This window comes from Xenia sp. Carnegie-2017, unplaced genomic scaffold (assembly GCF_021976095.1).
Source record: "Xenia sp. Carnegie-2017 unplaced genomic scaffold, XeniaSp_v1 HiC_scaffold_20, whole genome shotgun sequence".
Taxonomy (NCBI): Eukaryota; Metazoa; Cnidaria; class Anthozoa; order Malacalcyonacea; family Xeniidae; genus Xenia; species Xenia sp. Carnegie-2017.
This window is the reverse complement of record NW_025813483.1, coordinates 4,513,515-4,534,881: the sequence shown is the minus strand read 5'-3', so window position 1 is coordinate 4,534,881 and position 21,367 is coordinate 4,513,515. Positions and strand designations below refer to the sequence as shown.

Sequence of the window (21,367 nt, the reverse complement as noted above, 5' to 3'; positions counted from 1 at the left end):
TTCCTGTTATGAAAAGCGTATAATATATTTTAAAAAACGTACACTTTGAATTGCAAATTTTACGTAAAGTGTACGTAAAAGTGTACGTTTGCATAATTGCATTTATAGTGAATATGGATTGGATTGTCATTAATAATGTAGTGGTTGCTGTATATAGTAATGTGTTGTGATGGCTGTTTTTTTTGTGAAAAGGTGGTTGTAATGGTTATTGTTGTTAGAGTGATTTGCAAGTGTTGTGTTGCGCGGGTTGTTTTTGTGGTTGTAGCTGTAAAAATTTGTTGCATTTGTTGAGTTCTTGGAAATGGGTAAGCCAACTTATAACGCAGGGCATCATAGTCTAAACACAATACAATGAACGAAAAAGCATATTTAACACTAACAAAATTATACTATAATAACTAAAGTATTTGTTAAATTTTAACTTCCATGGAAGATTAGTACAGATTTTCGATCGCAAACCGTCTTAAATTTTCGTATTATCTAAATACATAATTAAAAACAGGGACGTTCAGAGAAGGGGACAAATTGCCTCCGACACAGGCAGACCCAAACAAAGAGATCGAGGGCAATGAAAAACTGTAATGTGTCCGAATATTCATGGAGCACGAAGGGCTCCAAAGTTCGATTGTGCTTCGGGCCATGAATATACTGTAGAATACTCCATTGAATATCCAATACATTGCTTCTATGTAATGCTCTATAAAATATTTTTGTAAGGGCTGTCACATATGTTTTTACGCATGAGAACATTTGTGACAGCTAGACAACTGTAATGGACGCTTAAAAGTACAAATGTAGTACACCTTTGACAAACTTACGTCTGTGATTTTTTGTTTATTTGCGTCGTACAGAAGAACAAAAATGTCTTATGAAAAGGTATGCTAAATTTAAGTGAATCACTATTAACTGAAGTTACTTCTCTTGTACCGTAAAATTCAGGAAACCAGCTTTGTCTATTATTGTTTAATTCACGAAAATGCACTAGCACCCTTGATTATGGAGCATTATCATAAATTGAGTATTTGCAATCGCTTTTAACATGATATACGACGAATAATTTATCAGTTAGCTGCAGAAATTTGATAAACGAGAAAAGACGTGGTTATTATGAGGCTATAGCCACACGTACGAAGTGCATATCTACATCTATAAGGAAGCGAATATATTACTTTATTACTAATGTCAATACAGCTCTTTAGATATGAAGATTTAAACCTTATAGAATGACAGTATTTCTTGTTCATTGAAACAAAAGTTGTTGAAAACTGTTCACACCAACTGTCTATTCTAAGAAAAGCATTTCTTTCTTCTTTAAACATTTATGACAAAGACCCTGATCTTCTTCTGTACCAAAACATTCACATCCTTTAGTTACACATGGTATTAACTTTGATGGTCGCCTTTTTGCTGGTGACGAAGGTGTTGAAATACTTTGTCTCCCAACAATTATCTAAAATATAAACAACTCTTCTATACATGAGGTTGCAAATGTGATAAAAGATTTTTGGCGAAAATGAGTACAATTTATTGATTTCTAGAGATTTTGTGAGAAATTTCTTTGTTTAGTTAATTCAACAACAAATATTGACCTGATAATATTGGGATTCATTTACATAATAAAGCCTGTGCAAGTCATGATTTGTATTCTTTTGCTGTTTTGCTATTTGCCAGTTCCTTCTAGCTCGTTCTTGTTCAGCTTTGATCTTCTTTTCAGACTCTAAGTCATAATCAAGTTGCAATGCCTTTGCGTAACATTGTGAACACAAGTTATCATTCTCTGGGATGCCGAAGAATAGACATTCTTCAGTCAAACATCTTGTCTTGACTGCTTCCACATTCGATGTTGATTCTTGCCTGATGGGGCTACCATAACTGAACCCTCTTGAAATAATGCATGTAATTTGATGAAACAGGTAGAACATAGGCCTTCATAATCTGGGTTGGCAGTGTAACCACAGCCAGGAGAAGTACAAATACGGGTGTTGTCTGTGTTTCTATATTGATGATAATAATTGCTATTGATACTGGCAATGTTTAATAAATATTTACCGAAATTTATTCCGTTAAATACGCTGGGAGATCGCAACATTGGCTACATGTGTCTTATCTTGGTGTTTGTGAAATATATTAACATACATTGTGTTGGATTCAAAACGTTTCCGGTTCTGATGTCAGATGGGAGACGACGGACATTTGGCATCAAACTGTCGTCTGAATAAGATCAAATAAACTTCTCTGCCTAGTAACGCTGTAAATTCTGTAAGTAGTTAGATGAATTTATCCCTTCTTTTTTATGCATTTGTTAGAATTATTTGTAATTATTTAGTTGAACCGTACGTAATAAAGTATGCGCGTCTCAAAGTATCAGAAACTTGGCAGAGAATGGTTGAGCCCTTAGTCGAATTTTACAAAAAGTTCAAAGAATTTATCCTCATCAACTGATATATCGACGAGGCCCTGTTTTTAATTAACGATCTTTCGAATGGCTGAATCTAACAACGAAGCGAAGAGCGTAATGAGTAATGAACAAACAAACAAACCACCCCAGCTCTCAACAGTGAAGAAGAACCTTCAACTCTCGAAACATCTGAACAACTACGAAGAAAACGATCTGCTGCAAAAGGCGCAGTTACAAAAAATATGAAGGAGCTAACCAAATCAAATAGAAGTTTCCAAACTTGAGCGAAGCAAATATTAAATCACAAGAATTCAACGAAGTTGTAAACAGATTTTACAACGCCCACGAGCGTCATCACGCTACAATAGAAGATAATTTTGATCACCAAAACTCAAACGAATACCTTCAAATTGAACAACAAAGAATTGAAAATTTTCAAAGGACCTTAAACGAATAGCTGCGAGAGTTTACAAAACAACCATCAATGTCAGAAGTCCAGATAAAGCCAAATGACTCCATTAGTAACGTCCTAGAGTAGAGTCGTGTTAGGGGGTGTTTACATGATCCCGGCTAACCGGGATTCAGTGAGGCGTGAGAGAATTTTGAGTCATTGAAAGGAGGCAAAATTTTTAGCGGAAAAATTAAAAAATTACAACTGTTCGTAAAGTGCCACAAGTTATTCCAATGGTAATACTAAAAATAAGCCAAATTAGTTGTTTTCATTTTAAATGCTTGCGTATTTATAAAATCAGAATATTTTGAAATTGCTGAAGAAGATTTATCTTATGATAAGTATTGAATCGTTCCCATTTGCCAAAATCATTTAACGCTTCGCTGAATCCCGGCTACCCGGGACCATGTAAACAGCCCCTTAGATCACGTAGTTAAATCACAAGTTTATATAGATCCAAAGCCCGGTCAAATACCTTAAGTGGGAAACCATGATGGCTGCAAAGAAAGCAGCCTCGATAGTCAAAGCAACTGCTTTGGAGGAACATCAATCTTTAGACGAACAAGAGCTTCACTTAAAATATTAAGAGTTGATTCACCGACAACTACAGGAAGAAGAAAAAATGCGCCTCAAACAAAGGAGACACCAACTACAGCTGAAGGCTGAAATATCAAAAGTTAAAGCAGAAGAAGTGGCTTACAGTGTAGCTGGAACTTATGGAGCCTTTGCCCGATTGTCTTCACGAGTAGACCAAACAGATTCTCATGAAATAGGGTAGAATTGAGGCAGAAATAGTGAAGGAGGATGCTAACAGAAAACGTTAAATACAATAAAGTTCCATGTTGGCAAACGAATGGCGACAACCATACTCAACCAATACTGCCAACTTCTCGACCACTTCCTCAAAATGCTGGTGTAAATACGACAACACGAGATGAAACTCATAAAGGATCTCATGTTTCGCAGGAACAACCAAAATCAGTCGTAATGCGAAAGTCTCTTAAAACGGTTCACGAATTAGACCCATCAAAGATTGGAAATTTGGATGATTCAGAACTAGCAAAAATTTTCTTGCACGATATGTTGGATATGCAAAATCAACAGCAGCAGCAAAGTCAACGGATACTGAAAATGCAACAGGCTAGGGACAATGATTTACAGGAACTGCTTGAACAGTACCAACAATGGGCTCTTTCAATGTCACTACCTCACGCTTAAATACCAACATTTAGTGGAAATCCTGTCGAATATTGTCATTTTGTACGATCGTTTGAAAATCTTATTTAATCGAAAACAACTAGAAGTGATACACGTTTGTATTATTTAGTTCAATACACATCTGGTAAGGTTCAGGAACTTGTGCGAAGTTGCTTGTCAATGGTTTCCAAAAAAGGATATCTGGTCGCAAGGAAACTTTTGAAGGAGCATTATGGTCCACGATGAAGGATATCTGGTCGCAAGGAAACTTTTGAAGGAGCATTATGGTCCCCGAAGATGGATATCTGGTCGCAAGGAAACTATTGAAGGAGCACTATGGTCCACGATGAAGGATATCTGGTCGCAAGGAAACTTTTTAAGGAGAATTATGGTCAAAATTATAGAATAGCTACGGCCTACTTACAACGAATAATGGAGGGACCCTTAATCAGAGCTAAAGATGGCGAAGCACTTCGAAGATTCTCTGTATTGCTTATCAGCTGCAAAAACACACTTAAAGAAATAGGTTATCTCAACAAACTTGACAATCTGGGTAGTTTGCAAAATATTATCCGTAAATTACCTTATTCTATCAGACAAAAATGGTGTGACATAGCAGACGATATAACAAGTAATAAGAAAAGAGAGGTAACTTTCGAAGACATCTCAAGATTTGTCGAGGTGAAAGCGAGAGCATTAAATCATCCTATTTTCGGCAAGATTAATAATGATTCAAAAGTTAGAATTGCTCAAGATCCTAAATTTCCTCGAGGTAAGCATGCCTTCGGAACAATTGGAAAGGACTCTGGAAACGATCAATAATCAAATATAGTTGAACTCGAAATTGGAGCTGGAAAATTTCTTAGATGTCCAATGTGTCATGGTAATCATTGGTTATCTGGATGTGATATATTCAAAGAAGAAACTGTTGAGAACAGAAAAAGAATAGTGCGAAAAATAGGGTCTCTGCGATAATTGTTTCCTACAAGGTCATATTGCTAAAACTTGCCCAAATGAGAGCTTTTGCAAGGTTTTGGGATGTCAAGAGAAGCATTCGACATTTTTGCATCCTATAGTTGAGAACTTTGCTGTGGGAAGCTGCTCATTGCATAAGGCATCGGATGGAACCATTAAACGCCCCAGACGATAATCAACAGCAACGGTTATGTCAGTGTTGATGTTTGTCGACGCGATCCCAATGGAGCCGGAATCACCTCGACTGGGTTGGAGATAGTGCCCGTTAAAGTCAAATGTAGAGATTTGGTGGAGACAATTAAAACATATGCCTTTCTTAAAGCTCGATCAAACACGTCATTTAGTGCGAACCAACTGCTAGAAGAGCTTGGTATTTCTGGAGAGAAAACTATTGTTTCACTCACTACCTTAAGGAATGAAAACACTTTAACAGAATGTCACGTTGTTGAATTAGAAGTGTTTTATTTAAATGAAATAAGCATAATTGAGCTTCCTACGTTGTTTTCTACAAAAAAGCTTCCAGTCGACGAGTCTAGCATTCTAACGCAAGCAGACATCGATCGGTGACCACATCTTAAGGGTGTTACTCTAACAAACATCAAATGCCTCAATTGGCATCCTCGTTGGAAATGATGTACCTAAAGCGTTGGAGATTAAAGTAGTTAGAGACTACAGAGTTAAGGGTCCATATGCTGTGAGAACAATCTTTTGATGGACGTTAAATGGTCCTCTTGGGAGAAACTAATGGACCAAACAAGTCAATAACTACATTCAATCCGATCATGAGCTGAGTGAAAAGTTTAAGAAGTTCTGCTGTGCTGAGTTCAATGATGCTTCATACAACAACAAAGTAGAAATGTTTCAAGAAGATATACGTGCGGTGAATATTATGAAATCCACAATTCGTCTTCGTAATGGGCATTATGAAATTGCTTTCCCGTGGAAAAGTTTTCCTCCTAGATTTCCAAAAAATAGACCTTTGGCTGAACATCGTTTAACTCCTTTGAAGAAAAGGCTGTTGAAGGGTCCTAAACTATTCTTCAAGTATGCTGAATTCATGGATAACCTGTTTGAGAAACAGTTTGCACGCAAGGTCTCTGCTGATTCATTAAATAGGTTCCATGAAGCAATATGGTACCTTCCTCATCACCCAGTTTTCAGTTCGAACAAGCCAGACAAATTTTGAGTTAAGTTCAATTGTGCTGCGGTCTACTATGGAGCTTCTCTTAATGACCAACTACTACAGGGACCGGACTTGACGAATAAGTTGTTCGGTGTTCTGACTTGATTTAAACAGGAGCCCATAGCCCCAATGGCCGACATTGAATCTATGTTCTATCAAGTAAATGTTCATCATGAAGATTGCAATGCCCTGAGCTTCTTATGGTGCCCACAGAATGACTTGGGCTTAGAAACCGAAGAATTTCAAATGACGGTTCATTTGTTTGGAGCGACCTCTTTGCCAAGTTGCTCCAATTTTGCTCTGCGCAAAACTGCAGACTATAACACCAACAAATTTGAAAACATAGTTACAAATACAGTCAAGCGTAACTTCTACGTTGTTGATTGCCTTAAATCTGTAAAAGATGAAGATAAGGCAATAACATTAGCCAGTGATCTTCGAAAACTGCTTGCTATGGGTGGATTTCGTTTAACAAAGGTGGATTTCGTTTAACAAAGGTGGATTTCGTTTAACAAGGGTGGATTTCGTTTCAAATTCAGCGACGGTGGTGGCATGCCGGATATGGAACGAGCAAAATCAGTTAGGGATCTTTGCCTTGAGAAGGTATCTATCGAAAGAGCACTTGGTGTTCTATGGAACATTAGCCGTGATGAATTTGGATTTCGGATTCAGCTGAATGAAAAACCGCCATCTAGTAGAGAGATATTGGCTATTATCAGCTCGGTATATGATCCGTTCGGCTTTGCATCGCCTTTCGTTCTACGAGCAAAGTTCCTAATGTAGAAAGAACTTGGTCTTCGAAGATCATTAGCTAAGAAAAATATATGAATCGCCTCAAGACAGTAAAAACTGTTTTGTGTAGTTGATTTTGCTGTTGTTGGAAGAGCGACTGTTTTCTTCCAGCCTTCGCTCCATTACTCGACACCAAAATCCATTGGTATACCAGCATTTTGATCCTCCAACTGCCTTTCGACTTCGGACTGCCAGCATTATCGATACATGCATAAAATGAAGTTGAAATGAATAAACGCATTTGCTGGACTTCTCGGCGGGTAGGTCACAAACTTCCATTAAAACAGTAAGAAACATCGTTAAGAGTACAAGCTTCAGCGAGCAACATTTCAAACCTGTTCGATCTTCTATAAGTCTTTGGCTGAAAGTCTTAGTGGTGGTCTTAGTAGTGGTTACGACGTTAGACGAATCATCCTCTGGTCGGTAATGGCCGTAAACTGTATATATCCTTACGCTTAACCAGCGTTTTGCGTTTGGCACTGCTTGTGAACATTACGAAGAAAATTGCGGTTGCTATTAAAATATTATTGAAATTTCTCCCCCCAAATAAACCAAATGTTAGAAACAAACGCAAAATTTTCTAAAAATTTATTTATTTGATCTTTGTTCTCATGGTTATTAGGTACAAGAGCATAGGAGGTAATTAAGGTGCACTTTGGAGTAACTAGGAACATGCTAGTGGTTTCTCAAAAAACATCCATTACAAATGAGGAGTAAATGTGAGTAACGGGGAATGTGATTAGAGGAATAATTTTCTCGATGAGTGATAACCCTTCCCTTTCAGTGTTGCCAAATTGTGAACAAAGTTCATAGATTTATGAACTTTTGATTTTTATTTTGAATTTTTGTGAACAGAAAGAATTTTGTGAACATTTTATCAACTTTTTCTAAAAATTAAAAACTTTTTATGAACTTATCAGTTATAAAAGACAAGGTTGTTTACAATGAACATACACTGGTTTAGAGATTCGAGACAAACATAATTCATTCTTCAGTCTGCAGTATTCTAAAAGTTAAGCAAAGAGTGAAAGAGTCAGGAGGCTGTGTCAAATATTTACCATCGACCAATGCTTTAAGTCATATGACAACCGACATTCTTTATGCTCAAGACTCTGACTCAAGCGACGAATCTAAATCGAACTAAATAATTGTTTTTCATTGTTTGTTTTTTGTTGTTTTGTACAAATGTGCAATGTGCATCATTATAAATTTACATTTGATTTAGCTTATTTTATTCATTAGGTGCAAACTATGCAATTTTCGTCGATTTGTGGACATTGGTGGATAATATGTGAACTTTTGAACATGCCGACATGAACTTATTTAAATTTCATCTGGCAGCACTGTTTCCTTTTCAACTGCTTTGTCTTGCTTCGATCTGGCAAAAAGAAGTCTTTTGAAATAGATAGATAGATAGATAGATAATTATATTTTAACACGCTTACCATTGTCAACATACAAGTTGATTTCCACATGGGGCGTGTGCAAAAATGAAAATTACAATACAATAGTGAACTACTTACATTTTACGATACACAAGACACTAAAATGTACAATAAATGAAGTATAGCTAGGTTAGAAAGATATTTACAATTAATTGAGTACATATTTGTTTTGGGAAAGTGGGAAGCGATTTTTCTTTGAAAGGTCGCTAGAGAACTAATATCTTTAAGTTCATTTGGCAATGAGTTCCAGTCTTGATCTGTTCCAATCCAAGGAAACAGCAAAACGTTTTCGTTATTTTATGAAATTCTTGTGAAACTGAAACACTTTTTCATAATTGAATCGATATTAGCGGTTTTACGTCCCGATTCTTTAAAATCGGCGATTAAAACTTGTCGATTTTAATTGTTTTGTAAGTATTCGTAAGTCTTTACGCAGAGACTGCTATTATTACATGTTATATTTCTCATTTGATCTTCCTAGTATTTGATGATTTCGTTATTTTCTTTAAATTTCCAGACTCGAGGTATGCAGCTACAAAATCTACCCAGGTCATGGGAAAAGATATATACGTCTAGATGGAAAGGTACTTGCGTTTACAATGTTCAACTTAGAAGAACTGCTTAATTTATCCCTTTGTTGATATAAAGTTATTTTTAAAACACACTTTGAAAACTTGATTGTAAAATCACATCTATATTATTTTGCCATAACCAATAAATGTTTTATACATCAATTTAATAGTCTTTCAATTTCCTGGACAAAAAATGTGAGAGATCCTTCTTGATGAGAAGAAATCCACGAAAGATTTCATGGACTGTCCTTTACCGTAGAAAACACAAAAAGGGCTCAGTTGAAGAGGTCTCGAAAAAGAGAACGAGACGAAATGTCAAATTCCAACAAGCCATCCAGGGTGCAACTCTTGAAACTATTTTGGCCAAACGTAATCAGAAGCCTAAAGTAAGAAAAGCACAAAGAGAGCAGGCAATAAGGTATTAAACACAACTGTCTGGTGTCTTTAATATCTAAAAAATTACATCTTTTATGCTTGACTAGAAGATTTTTGATTTTGTTTCTCAGTGAAGATTCTATTTTACCTACATTGTATGAGTAACAACTGTGAGAATATGAATTATAATCATAGAGAACATTTAAAATCTTCAAAGTCAAACTGAATCAGATTTTGAGAAAATTGATCATTTTGTTGATGATTTAAAAACATTTAGAGCTGCTAAAGATAAAATCAGGCAAAAGAAGGAGGCTAAAAAGATGACAAAGGTATGTAAAGGTTATAACAATTACTCAACTATTATAAAGTAAACTAGGTTGGCTTTCTCAGTGCAATTTGCTGTTGATAAACTGCTTTGAAGAAAAATTTTATGTTCAAACATTGAAATTAATATTTATTAAAAACTTTGACTGCTTGTTTGTGTGTGGGCTAATTGTATGACAAACTTTTCATGACTAACTTTGGGCAAAATTATGACACATATTGTGAATTTAATTCCCACCCAAGCGAGTGATAAATTTCTTCATGAAGTTCAGTATTTATCATAAGTTTTCAATGATTCGATGAATCATTGTCACTTTATATTGTGTATCAAAAAAAATAGAAACAGTTTAACATATGCAGTTAGTCTATAGCTGTGTTTGCAAACCATTCAGAGCTCAACCAATGAAATCAATCAATCGATCAAAGAGAATTTGCAAATGAATCATGAATACATTTAGAGGAAGAATTAAAACTTTTGTTTAAATTTGTCTGTTTTCATTATTGTTATTTTATAAAAGAAATAAAAGATGTTTTTCATGTCTGCACTGGCTTATGCAAACCTCAGAGACATTTGTGAGAACTCCCAAGTATGTGCTACCCTTGACGTTTGGTCTTGTGCTTGCAATGATCTGCTCTTAATTTTTTGCAAGATCTCTTTGGTTTGCATTCACTTGTGGAAAACAGTAAACATCTTTTATTTACTTCTTACATGAAGTAGACTATTCTTACTAAGATATCTCAATAACACTCATCATTTATTCAAGGCCACGCAACAACCAGTGAAGACAAAAGCTCCAACAAAACAAAAAGGTGGAAGAAGTACAGGTCATGTTGGTGGAAAACGTTGAATGTAAATTTTCACGCATTTCACTATAATAAATGGTCATGGTTTAATGGTATTTGCATTTTTTTAGTTTTATGTTTTAATTCCTGCTTCATTGTTCAATGTTGTGTAATCTGGTTGTGAATTAAGGATGAAAATTTGAATCACAATTTCAGATGTGAAACATAACCTCCCTCTACCCTCGTAATCCCCACCTAAACATTCCCCTACCCCTTATCTGCCGAACAAATCAAACTGATCAAATCTTCACTTGTTTCATACAAGGCTGGTACCACTAGAACTAAACATTTAACTTGTAGACTGATCAAATCTTCACTTGTTTCATACAAGGCTGGTACCACTAAAACTAAACATTTAACTTGTAGACTGATCAAATCTTCACTTGTTTCATACAAGGCTGGTACCACTAAAACTAAACATTTAACTTGTAGACTGATCAAATCTTCACTTGTTTCATACAAGGCTGGTACCACTAAAACTAAACATTTAACTTGTAGACTGATCAAATCTTCACTTGTTTCATACAAGGCTGGTACCACTAAAACTAAACATTTAACTTGTAGACTGATCAAATCTTCACTTGTTTCATACAAGGCTGGTACCACTAAAACTAAACATTTAACTTGTAGACTGATCAAATCTTCACTTGTTTCATACAAGGCTGGTACCACTAAACTAAACATTTAACTTGTAGACTGATCAAATCTTCACTTGTTTCATACAAGGCTGGTACCACTAAAACTAAACATTTAACTTGTAGACTGATCAAATCTTCACTTGTTTCATACAAGGCTGGTACCACTAAAACTAAACATTTAACTTGTAGACTGATCAAATCTTCACTTGTTTCATACAAGGCTGGTACCACTAGAACTAAACATTTAACTTGTAGACTGATCAAATCTTCACTTGTTTCATACAAGGCTGGTACCACTAAAACTAAACATTTAACTTGTAGACTGATCAAATCTTCACTTGTTTCATACAAGGCTGGTACCACTAGAACTAAACATTTAACTTGTAGACTGATCAAATCTTCACTTGTTTCATACAAGGCTGGTACCACTAGAACTAAACATTTAACTTGTAGACTGATCAAATCTTCACTTGTTTCATACAAGGCTGGTACCACTAAAACTAAACATTTAACTTGTAGACTGATCAAATCTTCACTTGTTTCATACAAGGCTGGTACCACTAAAACTAAACATTTAACTTGTAGACTGATCAAATCTTCACTTATTTCATACAAGGCTGGTACCACTAAAACTAAACATTTAACTTGTAGAATGTATATTTTCGTTAACAAATGTTGCGTGAAAGTATGAAAATATATTGAAACTCACCCTTTGTATTTACAGGGTGCATGCAAAATGCAACCCATTGAAATCAGCAGACGTTTAACATATGCATGATTCAGCCGTAATCAACCTCCAATGAGACATAAACGTAATTGTAACGATAACACGAAAGGATTTAATGATAGGCATTTTCAATGTGCTGTAGTTACAATTCATACGATCTCTTTACGCGTTTTTCCGTTTAGTCAACATGCAAACGACTGCAATTTAGCACAGTAAATACTTAGTAGCGAGAGACTTGCCGAGCGGAAATCGAATTCGTGTAATAAAATTAATGCCCAACATAAAGTTTTAATTAGAGCCATAGAAATAGACCAAAACTACAATTTTAAAAAATTTCTGCACCCCAGAAAGTAAAATCTTTGTAATTCAATAGTTCGTGGTAAATTTGTAATATCATCATAAACGTGAGCACGTTATTTTTTGCAACTCTCCATAGTCTGAAGGGTTCATTCCTAGTGTAAAGTATGGTGAAGTAAGTTAACTGACTGTAAAATTCTAATTTCGTCGTGGATATACAACTTGAGAGAGAGCGTACAGACAGTAGAGAAAGGCAAAATCTGAGTCTTGACTGATTTTACGCAATTCATCATATTCACCTTGAAAGCAAAGAATAGAACCTTGTATAATATAGTAGCATAATTAGCGTATGTTTAAATAGTTTGTGTAATTAAGGTATATAAAAATAGTTAGTATAATTAAGGTATGTATAATGACTAGTTAATAGATGGAAGCTCGTGTACATAAGAGAGCATTTCTCAAGTAAAAACGCTTTTTTAGTCATCCTGGACTGAATAATATATTACACCTTGGAAGCTCACTAAACATATTTTCTAAAGTTCTTGAATGTCTTGTATATTTTATATCGTTAGAACAGCGTCCATGCAAGACTTCCCACAAGGCTATTTTAGCCACATGTATCACAGGCTTACATTTTAGCTACAAGTATTTTCGTTATACACCCATTTTCATCGGTGTAATTCAACTTAAAACAATTCAAGTATTCCCGCAGTAATCGATCTGAGAAATTGCTTTCCTCTGGTAACAAACAATGGAGTTTCATAGGCTGACCATCGTATTTCATTAATGATACTCCTTCATTATTTTCTGTCAACACAAGTTCTGTAAAGTGTCCATGGTGATAGCGAATCAAAAGAGGAGTTTTGATACAACCCACGGAGTCAGATAACAGTGGTAAGTATATGCCACCAAGGTTTACACCAGCAATTGGTTCATCATATTCACCACGATTAAAATTGGCACATATTACCAGAATTGGTCTTCGAAGAATATTAGCTAAGGCAAATATATGAATCTCCTCAAGACAGTAAAAACTTGGAAGAGCGACTGTTTTCTTCCAGTCTTCGCTCCATTGCTCTACACCAAAATCCATTGGGATACCAGCATTTTGATCCTTCAACTGCCTTTCGACTTCCAACTGCCAGCGTTGTCGATAAGTGCCTAAAATGAAGTTTAAATGAATAAGGACTTGTATGGAGTCGAGTTATCCGGCTAGCCAAGAAACTCCATCAATCGGGTACGGTACCGCTCGCGTATTTGTTAACATAATTTTGCGTATGATGAGCGTATCTTTCTTGTATCATACGCGTATGGTTCTTGTATCATACGTTTATCGTTCTATTTTATACGCGTATCGTTTTTTTGAATCTCTGACAACGGCTGATATAGTCTGTCTGCTTACAGGACAATTGCTCGATGCTAATTCGCGGCTATTTTCAGTGTATTTCTTTCCTTTCATACTTAATATTAGTAGCTTTTCTTTCTTTGGAATAAGGTGATAAACGTGTCCCCGCAGACATGAGAAAATAGTTTTAACACATGCGTATCTACGTCTGCGATCTCTGATAGTGTCCGTATTAAATAAAAAGTGGTTTCATTCGACAAAGCATTTTTTTGCTGTAAGATACGCAGATACGCGTGTATCGTATTTTACTCGTTTGTGCGCTGAATCTAAAGCCTAGGCCACACTATCCTCCATATGGACGAAAAAGATGATTTGGCCTAACTTACTAACTTTTCCTACTTTACAATTCACGTATTAATCGGTAAAACTGAATTCGTGGTAATGAATTCTAGCCACTATGTGTGGCCTAAAGCCTAGGCCACACTCGTCCATATCGACGAAAATTAGAACGAAAACTGCCGCAACGAAAATCTTGAACGAAAATTTCGTTTTCGTGCAGATTAGAAGAGTTGAATTTTTGACCTTTTTCGTTAACGAAAACGCATGCAATTGGCTAATAATCTAAAACTTTACTACACAAAGATGGCAGGATGGCACGAGGTTTTAATAAATCTGATGTGAGAAATACAATTTGTCGTCACTCGCAAGTATTTTATGAGTCTGTTTTCTTTGTTCGGTTCTCGTAACTCTTTAATCAAATTGTTAAATTATCCCAGTCGATCACGTCGTTTATTAATTGGGTGAATCTAGTATCTTGCTAAATGCTTGCTTTCAACTTCAGAAGGAGTATCTTTTTCCAGAAGACACCTTTTCTTTTTTGCTTGTTTTGTCACTGCAAAGGATACTACATAGACACATCCAATAATTACCGTTTACGTTTTAGCCGATCTTTGTAAACATGCGTGCAATTTTACGTCGTATCTGACATGTACTTCGTGCACGAATTTTCGTTTTGTTTTCGTTTTCGTGAATACAGCCGATAGTGTGGCCTAGGCTTTAATCTTTAAAATTTACAGAGCACCGTTCTCAAACGATTTATATATTACATATTTCTTTTTGTCACTTGCGTGTAAAGTCTATCAAGCGACAGTTGGCTATTTTGTATTTCTCGAGTCGACGAGGAACTTTGTTGTGAATGTGACCGAGTTTACAACGTAGTTTGATTCGATGGTTGATGCACATGCTATTAATAAACGTATATTCTATTCGTATGAATCGAAAACTATTTTAATAGAAGGCACTTTTTGTCGCGATATAATAAACGCCTATCATTCCCTTTCCATACACGTATCATTCTCGAATGGTTGTTTGGGGACGAGACAAACCTACTTAACTGCAAGTGGTGAAACAGTTACTGGTGTTGAAACTATCATGAATTTAAAAACAAAATTGCTGCTCATTACGATGAACAAAGTTTTCTCAAGTATCACAGCGTTCATCCTTGTCTCGTTCATCCAACTCGTTCTCGTATCATACGTGTATCGTTCTCGTATCATACGCGTATCGTTCTCGTATCATACGCGTATCGTTCTCGTATCATACGTGTATCGTTCTCGTATCATACGTGTATCGTTCTCGTATCATACGTGTATCGTTCTCGTATCATACGTGTATCGTTCTCGTATCATACGTGTATCGTTCTCGTATCATACGTGTATCGTTCTCGTATCATACGTGTATCATTCTCGTATCATACGTGTATCGTTCTCGTATCATACGTGTATCGTTCTCGTATCATACGTGTATCGTTTTCGTATCATACGTGTATGATACGAGAACGCAGACAAATAATGCAGACATAAATACGTCTGCCAATCACAATTGAGAAAGGAGAGCGTTTTTACAAAAAGATGATTTGGCCTAACTTTCTAACTTTTCCTACTTTACAATTCACGTATTAATCGGAAAAATTCTCTGTATTACTTTACACCAATTAAGACACAAGTTATTATCTTAGATGTTGAAACTATCATGAATTCAGAGTTGGTAGCCATGCTTAACTCTCGATGTTGGTAAAACTGAATTCATGGAAATCAACTCAAAACAAAAGCTAAATAGAAGAAAAGTCTCTAAAATTAACATTAAAGTCGATAAAAAATATTACACAGGTTTTAGAAAGTATAACATTATCCTGGATTTTTTTCGTATCTTTGACGTAACGTTATCGTATCATACATTTGAGAAACGTGAGCGTTACCTTACCTGTTAAATCATCGGTAAGAATTTGACAGATTGTGCTACTAATCATTTCCATAGTTTACGAAGACACCACGAAGCATTAGTCGGCATTCAATAATAAACACACTTACATTGTAACACTTAAATAGTCCGTGGCGATGACGTTTTTTGTTTGCATTCCGGGATATGTTCAATTCCATGCTGAGAAAAATTTCGGACATTTGCAACAGTTTTCACTGTTTAGATTCGACGAGCAACTTTTTTGTGAATGTGACCGAGTTTACAAACGGAAATACTTTTTCAAATGGGTGAAGTTTGCAATATGCTCGCCCCCACATATCAATTACTTATTCATATAATGTCTTGGTGTTTGTGGCAATTCAAGTATTCCCGCAGTAATCGATCAGAGAAATTCCTTTCCTCTCGTAACAAACAACGGAGAAGTGTATTGTTTTGATTTTGACAACATGTTTGCATTCGACATCGTGCTATCTCGACTTTAAACTTAATAATTCAATCAAAATAAACTCTCACTACATGGCTGAAAATACTGGAAACTTTCGGGCTGCTTTATCAAATCTTTCTCAGGAGGAGGCGCGTAATCTTCTGGATAATTTCGATGATAGAAATACTTTGACAATTGATCGTCGTCTGATAGAATCAAATTCTCAGGCAACTTTGACTCAGGAAGATGGGGGAAATATCGAAGGAAATTCTTTGTCCGTAACTTCTCTACCCCTAAATCGACCAAGTCTTCCGTCCACCAAGTCCCGCTGCTCTTCGACGGTCATTTCCAACACTTTCATCAACTACTTCATCAAAGAAAATCAAAAGACCACCATCAAAAAAGATAAAGAAACATTGTATTGTTCACAAAGATTGTAAAATCACATCTATATTATTTTTCCATAACCAATAAATGTTTTATACATCAATTTAATAGTCAATTTCCTAGACAAAAAATGTGAGAGATCCTTCTTGATGAGAAGAAATCCACGAAAGATTTCATGGACTGTCCTTTACCGTAGAAAACACAAAAAGGGCTCAGTTGAAGAGGTCTCCAAAAAGAGAACGAGACGAAATGTTAAATTCCAAAGAGCCATCCAGGGTGCAACTCTCGAAACTTTTTTGGCCAAACGCAATCAAAAGCCTGAAGTAAGAAAAGCACAAAGAGAGCAGGCAATAAGGTATTAAAAACAACTGTCTTGTGTCTTTAATATCTAAAAAATTACATCTTTTATGCTTGACTAGAAGATTTTTGATTTTGTTTCTCAGTGAAGATTCATTTTACCTACATTCCTACATTGTATGAGTGACAACTGTGAGAATATGAATTATAATCAGAGGGAAAAATTGAAAATCCTCAAAGTTAAACTGAATCAGATTTTGAGAAAATTGATTATTTTGATGATTTAAAAACATTTAGAGCTGCTAAAGATAAAATCAGGCAAAAGAAGGAGGCTAAAAAGATGACAAAGGTATGTAAAGGTTATACCAATTACTCAACTATTGTAAAGTAAACTAGGTTGGCTTTCTCAGTGGAATTTGCTGTTGATAAACTGCTTTGAACAAAAATTTTCTGTTCAAACATTGAAATTAATATTTATTAAAACTTTGACTGTTTGTTTGTGTGTGGGCTATTTGTATGACAAACTTTTCATGACTAACTTTGGGCAAAATTATGACACATATTGTGAATTTAATTCCCTCACAAGTGAGTGATAAATTTCTTCATGAATTTCAATATTTATCATAGTTTTTAATGATTCGATGAATCGTTGTCACTTTATATTGTGTATCATAAAATAGAAACAGTAAAACGTATGCAGTTAGTCTATAGCTATGTTTGCAAACCATTCAAAGCTCAACCAATTAAAATCAATGAATCAATCAAAGAGAATTTACAAATCAATCATGAATACATTTAGAGGAAGAATTAAAACTTTTGTTTAAATTTGTCTGTTTACATTATGGTTATTTTGTAAAAGAAATAAAAGATGTTTTTTCATGTTTGCGCTGGCTTATGCAAACCTCAGAGACATTTGTGAGAACTCCCAAGCATGTGCAACCCTTGATGTTTGGTCTTGTGCTTGCAATGATCTGATCTTAATTTCTTGCAAGATCTTCTTGGTTTGCATTCACTTGTAAAAAACAGTAAGCATCTTTTATTTACTTCTTACATGAAGTAAACCATTCTTACTAAGATATCTCAATAACACTCATCATTTATTCAAGGCCGCACAACAACCAGTGAAGACAAAAGCTCAAACAAAACAAAAAGGTGGAAGAAGTACAGGTCGTGTTGGTGGAAAACGTTGAATGTAAATTATCACACATTTCACTATAATAAATGGTCATGGTTTAATGGTATTTGCATTTTTTTAGTTTTATGTTTTAATTCATGCTTCATTGCTCAATGTTGTGTAATCTGGTTGTGAATTAAGGATGAAAATTTGAATCACAGTTTCAGATGTGAAACATAACCTCCCTCTGCCCTCGTAATCCCCACCTAAACCTTCCCATACCCCCTATCTGCCAAACAAATGAAACTGGTCAAATCTTCACTTGTTTCATACAAGGCTGGTACCACTAAAATGAAACTTTTAACTTGTAGACTGATCAAATCTTCACTTGTTTCATACAAGGCTGGTACCACTAAAATGAAACTTTTAACTTGTAGACTGATCAAATCTTCACTTGTTTCATACAAGGCTGGTACCACTAAAATGAAACTTTTAACTTGTAGACTGATCAAATCTTCACTTGTTTCATACAAGGCTGGTACCACTAGAACTAAACATTTAACTTGTAGACTGATCAAATCTTCACTTGTTTCATACAAGGCTGGTACCACTAGAACTAAACATTTAACTTGTAGACTGATCAAATCTTCACTTGTTTCATACAAGGCTGGTACCACTAAAACTAAACATTTAACTTGTAGACTGATCAAATCTTCACTTGTTTCATACAAGGCTGGTACCACTAGAACTAAACATTTAACTTGTAGACTGATCAAATCTTCACTTGTTTCATACAAGGCTGGTACCACTAAAACTAAACATTTAACTTGTAGACTGATCAAATCTTCACTTGTTTCATACAAGGCTGGTACCACTAAAACTAAACATTTAACTTGTAGACTGATCAAATCTTCACTTGTTTCATACAAGGCTGGTACCACTAGAACTAAACATTTAACTTGTAGACTGATCAAATCTTCACTTGTTTCATACAAGGCTGGTACCACTAAAACTAAACATTTAACTTGTAGACTGATCAAATCTTCACTTGTTTCATACAAGGCTGGTACCACTAGAACTAAACATTTAACTTGTAGACTGATCAAATCTTCACTTGTTTCATACAAGGCTGGTACCACTAGAACTAAACATTTAACTTGTAGACTGATCAAATCTTCACTTGTTTCATACAAGGCTGGTACCACTAGAACTAAACATTTAACTTGTAGACTGATCAAATCTTCACTTGTTTCATACAAGGCTGGTACCACTAGAACTAAACATTTAACTTGTAGACTGATCAAATCTTCACTTGTTTCATACAAGGCTGGTACCACTAAAACTAAACATTTAACTTGTAGACTGATCAAATCTTCACTTGTTTCATACAAGGCTGGTACCACTAGAACTAAACATTTAACTTGTAGACTGATCAAATCTTCACTTGTTTCATACAAGGCTGGTACCACTAGAACTAAACATTTAACTTGTAGACTGATCAAATCTTCACTTGTTTCATACAAGGCTGGTACCACTAGAACTAAACATTTAACTTGTAGACTGATCAAATCTTCACTTGTTTCATACAAGGCTGGTACCACTAAAACTAAACATTTAACTTGTAGACTGATCAAATCTTCACTTGTTTCATACAAGGCTGGTACCACTAAAACTAAACATTTAACTTGTAGACTGATCAAATCTTCACTTGTTTCATACAAGGCTGGTACCACTAGAACTAAACATTTAACTTGTAGACTGATCAAATCTTCACTTGTTTCATACAAGGCTGGTACCACTAGAACTAAACATTTAACTTGTAGACTGATCAAATCTTCACTTGTTTCATACAAGGCTGGTACCACTAGAACTAAACATTTAACTTGTAGACTGATCAAATCTTCACTTGTTTCATACAAGGCTGGTACCACTAAAACTAAACATTTAACTTGTAGACTGATCAAATCTTCACTTGTTTCATACAAGGCTGGTACCACTAGAACTAAACATTTAACTTGTAGACTGATCAAATCTTCACTTGTTTCATACAAGGCTGGTACCACTAAAACTAAACATTTAACTTGTAGACTGATCAAATCTTCACTTGTTTCATACAAGGCTGGTACCACTAAAACTAAACATTTAACTTGTAGACTGATCAAATCTTCACTTGTTTCATACAAGGCTGGTACCACTAGAACTAAACATTTAACTTGTAGACTGATCAAATCTTCACTTGTTTCATACAAGGCTGGTACCACTAGAACTAAACATTTAACTTGTAGACTGATCAAATCTTCACTTGTTTCATACAAGGCTGGTACCACTAGAACTAAACATTTAACTTGTAGACTGATCAAATCTTCACTTGTTTCATACAAGGCTGGTACCACTAAAACTAAACATTTAACTTGTAGACTGATCAAATCTTCACTTGTTTCATACAAGGCTGGTACCACTAGAACTAAACATTTAACTTGTAGACTGATCAAATCTTCACTTGTTTCATACAAGGTTGGTACCACTAAAACTAAACATTTAACTTGTAGACTGATCAAATCTTCACTTGTTTCATACAAGGCTGGTACCACTAGAACTAAACATTTAACTTGTAGACTGATCAAATCTTCACTTGTTTCATACAAGGCTGGTACCACTAAAACTAAACATTTAACTTGTAGACTGATCAAATCTTCACTTGTTTCATACAAGGCTGGTACCACTAAAACTAAACATTTAACTTGTAGACTGATCAAATCTTCACTTGTTTCATACAAGGCTGGTACCACTAGAACTAAACATTTAACTTGTAGACTGATCAAATCTTCACTTGTTTCATACAAGGCTGGTACCACTAGAACTAAACATTTAACTTGTAGACTGATCAAATCTTCACTTGTTTCATACAAGGCTGGTACCACTAGAACTAAACATTTAACTTGTAGACTGATCAAATCTTCACTTATTTCATACAAGGCTGGTACCACTAAAACTAAACATTTAACTTGTAGAATGTATATTTTCGTTAACAAATGTTGCGTGAAAGTATGAAAATATATTGAAACTCACCCTTTGTATTTACAGGGTGCATGCAAAATGCAACCCATTGAAATCAGCGGACGTTTAACATATGCATGATTCAGCCGTAATCAACCTCCAATGAGACATAAACGTAATTGTAACGATAACACGAAAGGATTTAATGATAGGCATTTTCAATGTGCTGTAGTTACAATTCATACGATCTCTTTACGCGTTTTTCCGTTTAGTCAACATGCAAACGACTGCAATTTAGCACAGTAAATACTTAGTAGCGAGAGACTT

At 35.2% G+C, this 21,367-nt stretch overlaps 3 protein-coding genes across 3 annotated transcripts; 2 read left to right on the top strand and 1 right to left on the bottom strand.

Annotated features, from left to right (window-relative positions):
- Nucleotides 1–4,382: 4,382 nt before the first annotated feature.
- LOC124441528 lies at nt 4,383–5,588 on the top strand. Its single transcript, XM_046992007.1, has 2 exons — nt 4,383–4,818; nt 5,344–5,588. The coding sequence occupies exons 1-2, from the start codon at nt 4,383–4,385 to the stop codon at nt 5,586–5,588; spliced, it is 681 nt and encodes a 226-aa protein (XP_046847963.1).
- A 6,977-nt stretch (nt 5,589–12,565) lies between these two features.
- Nucleotides 12,566–16,133, bottom strand: LOC124442389 (tumor necrosis factor alpha-induced protein 3-like). The gene is made up of 2 exons (XM_046992891.1): nt 15,825–16,133; nt 12,566–13,378 (listed from the first exon to the last, which is right to left on the bottom strand). The coding sequence occupies exons 1-2, from the start codon at nt 15,874–15,876 to the stop codon at nt 12,846–12,848; spliced, it is 585 nt and encodes a 194-aa protein (XP_046848847.1). The 5' UTR covers nt 15,877–16,133; the 3' UTR covers nt 12,566–12,845.
- A 593-nt stretch (nt 16,134–16,726) lies between these two features.
- On the top strand, nt 16,727–18,165 carry LOC124442394 (60S ribosomal protein L24-like). The gene is made up of 3 exons (XM_046992896.1): nt 16,727–16,987; nt 17,227–17,278; nt 18,036–18,165. The coding sequence occupies exons 1-3, from the start codon at nt 16,782–16,784 to the stop codon at nt 18,117–18,119; spliced, it is 342 nt and encodes a 113-aa protein (XP_046848852.1). The 5' UTR covers nt 16,727–16,781; the 3' UTR covers nt 18,120–18,165.
- The last annotated feature ends 3,202 nt before the right edge of the window (nt 18,166–21,367 follow it).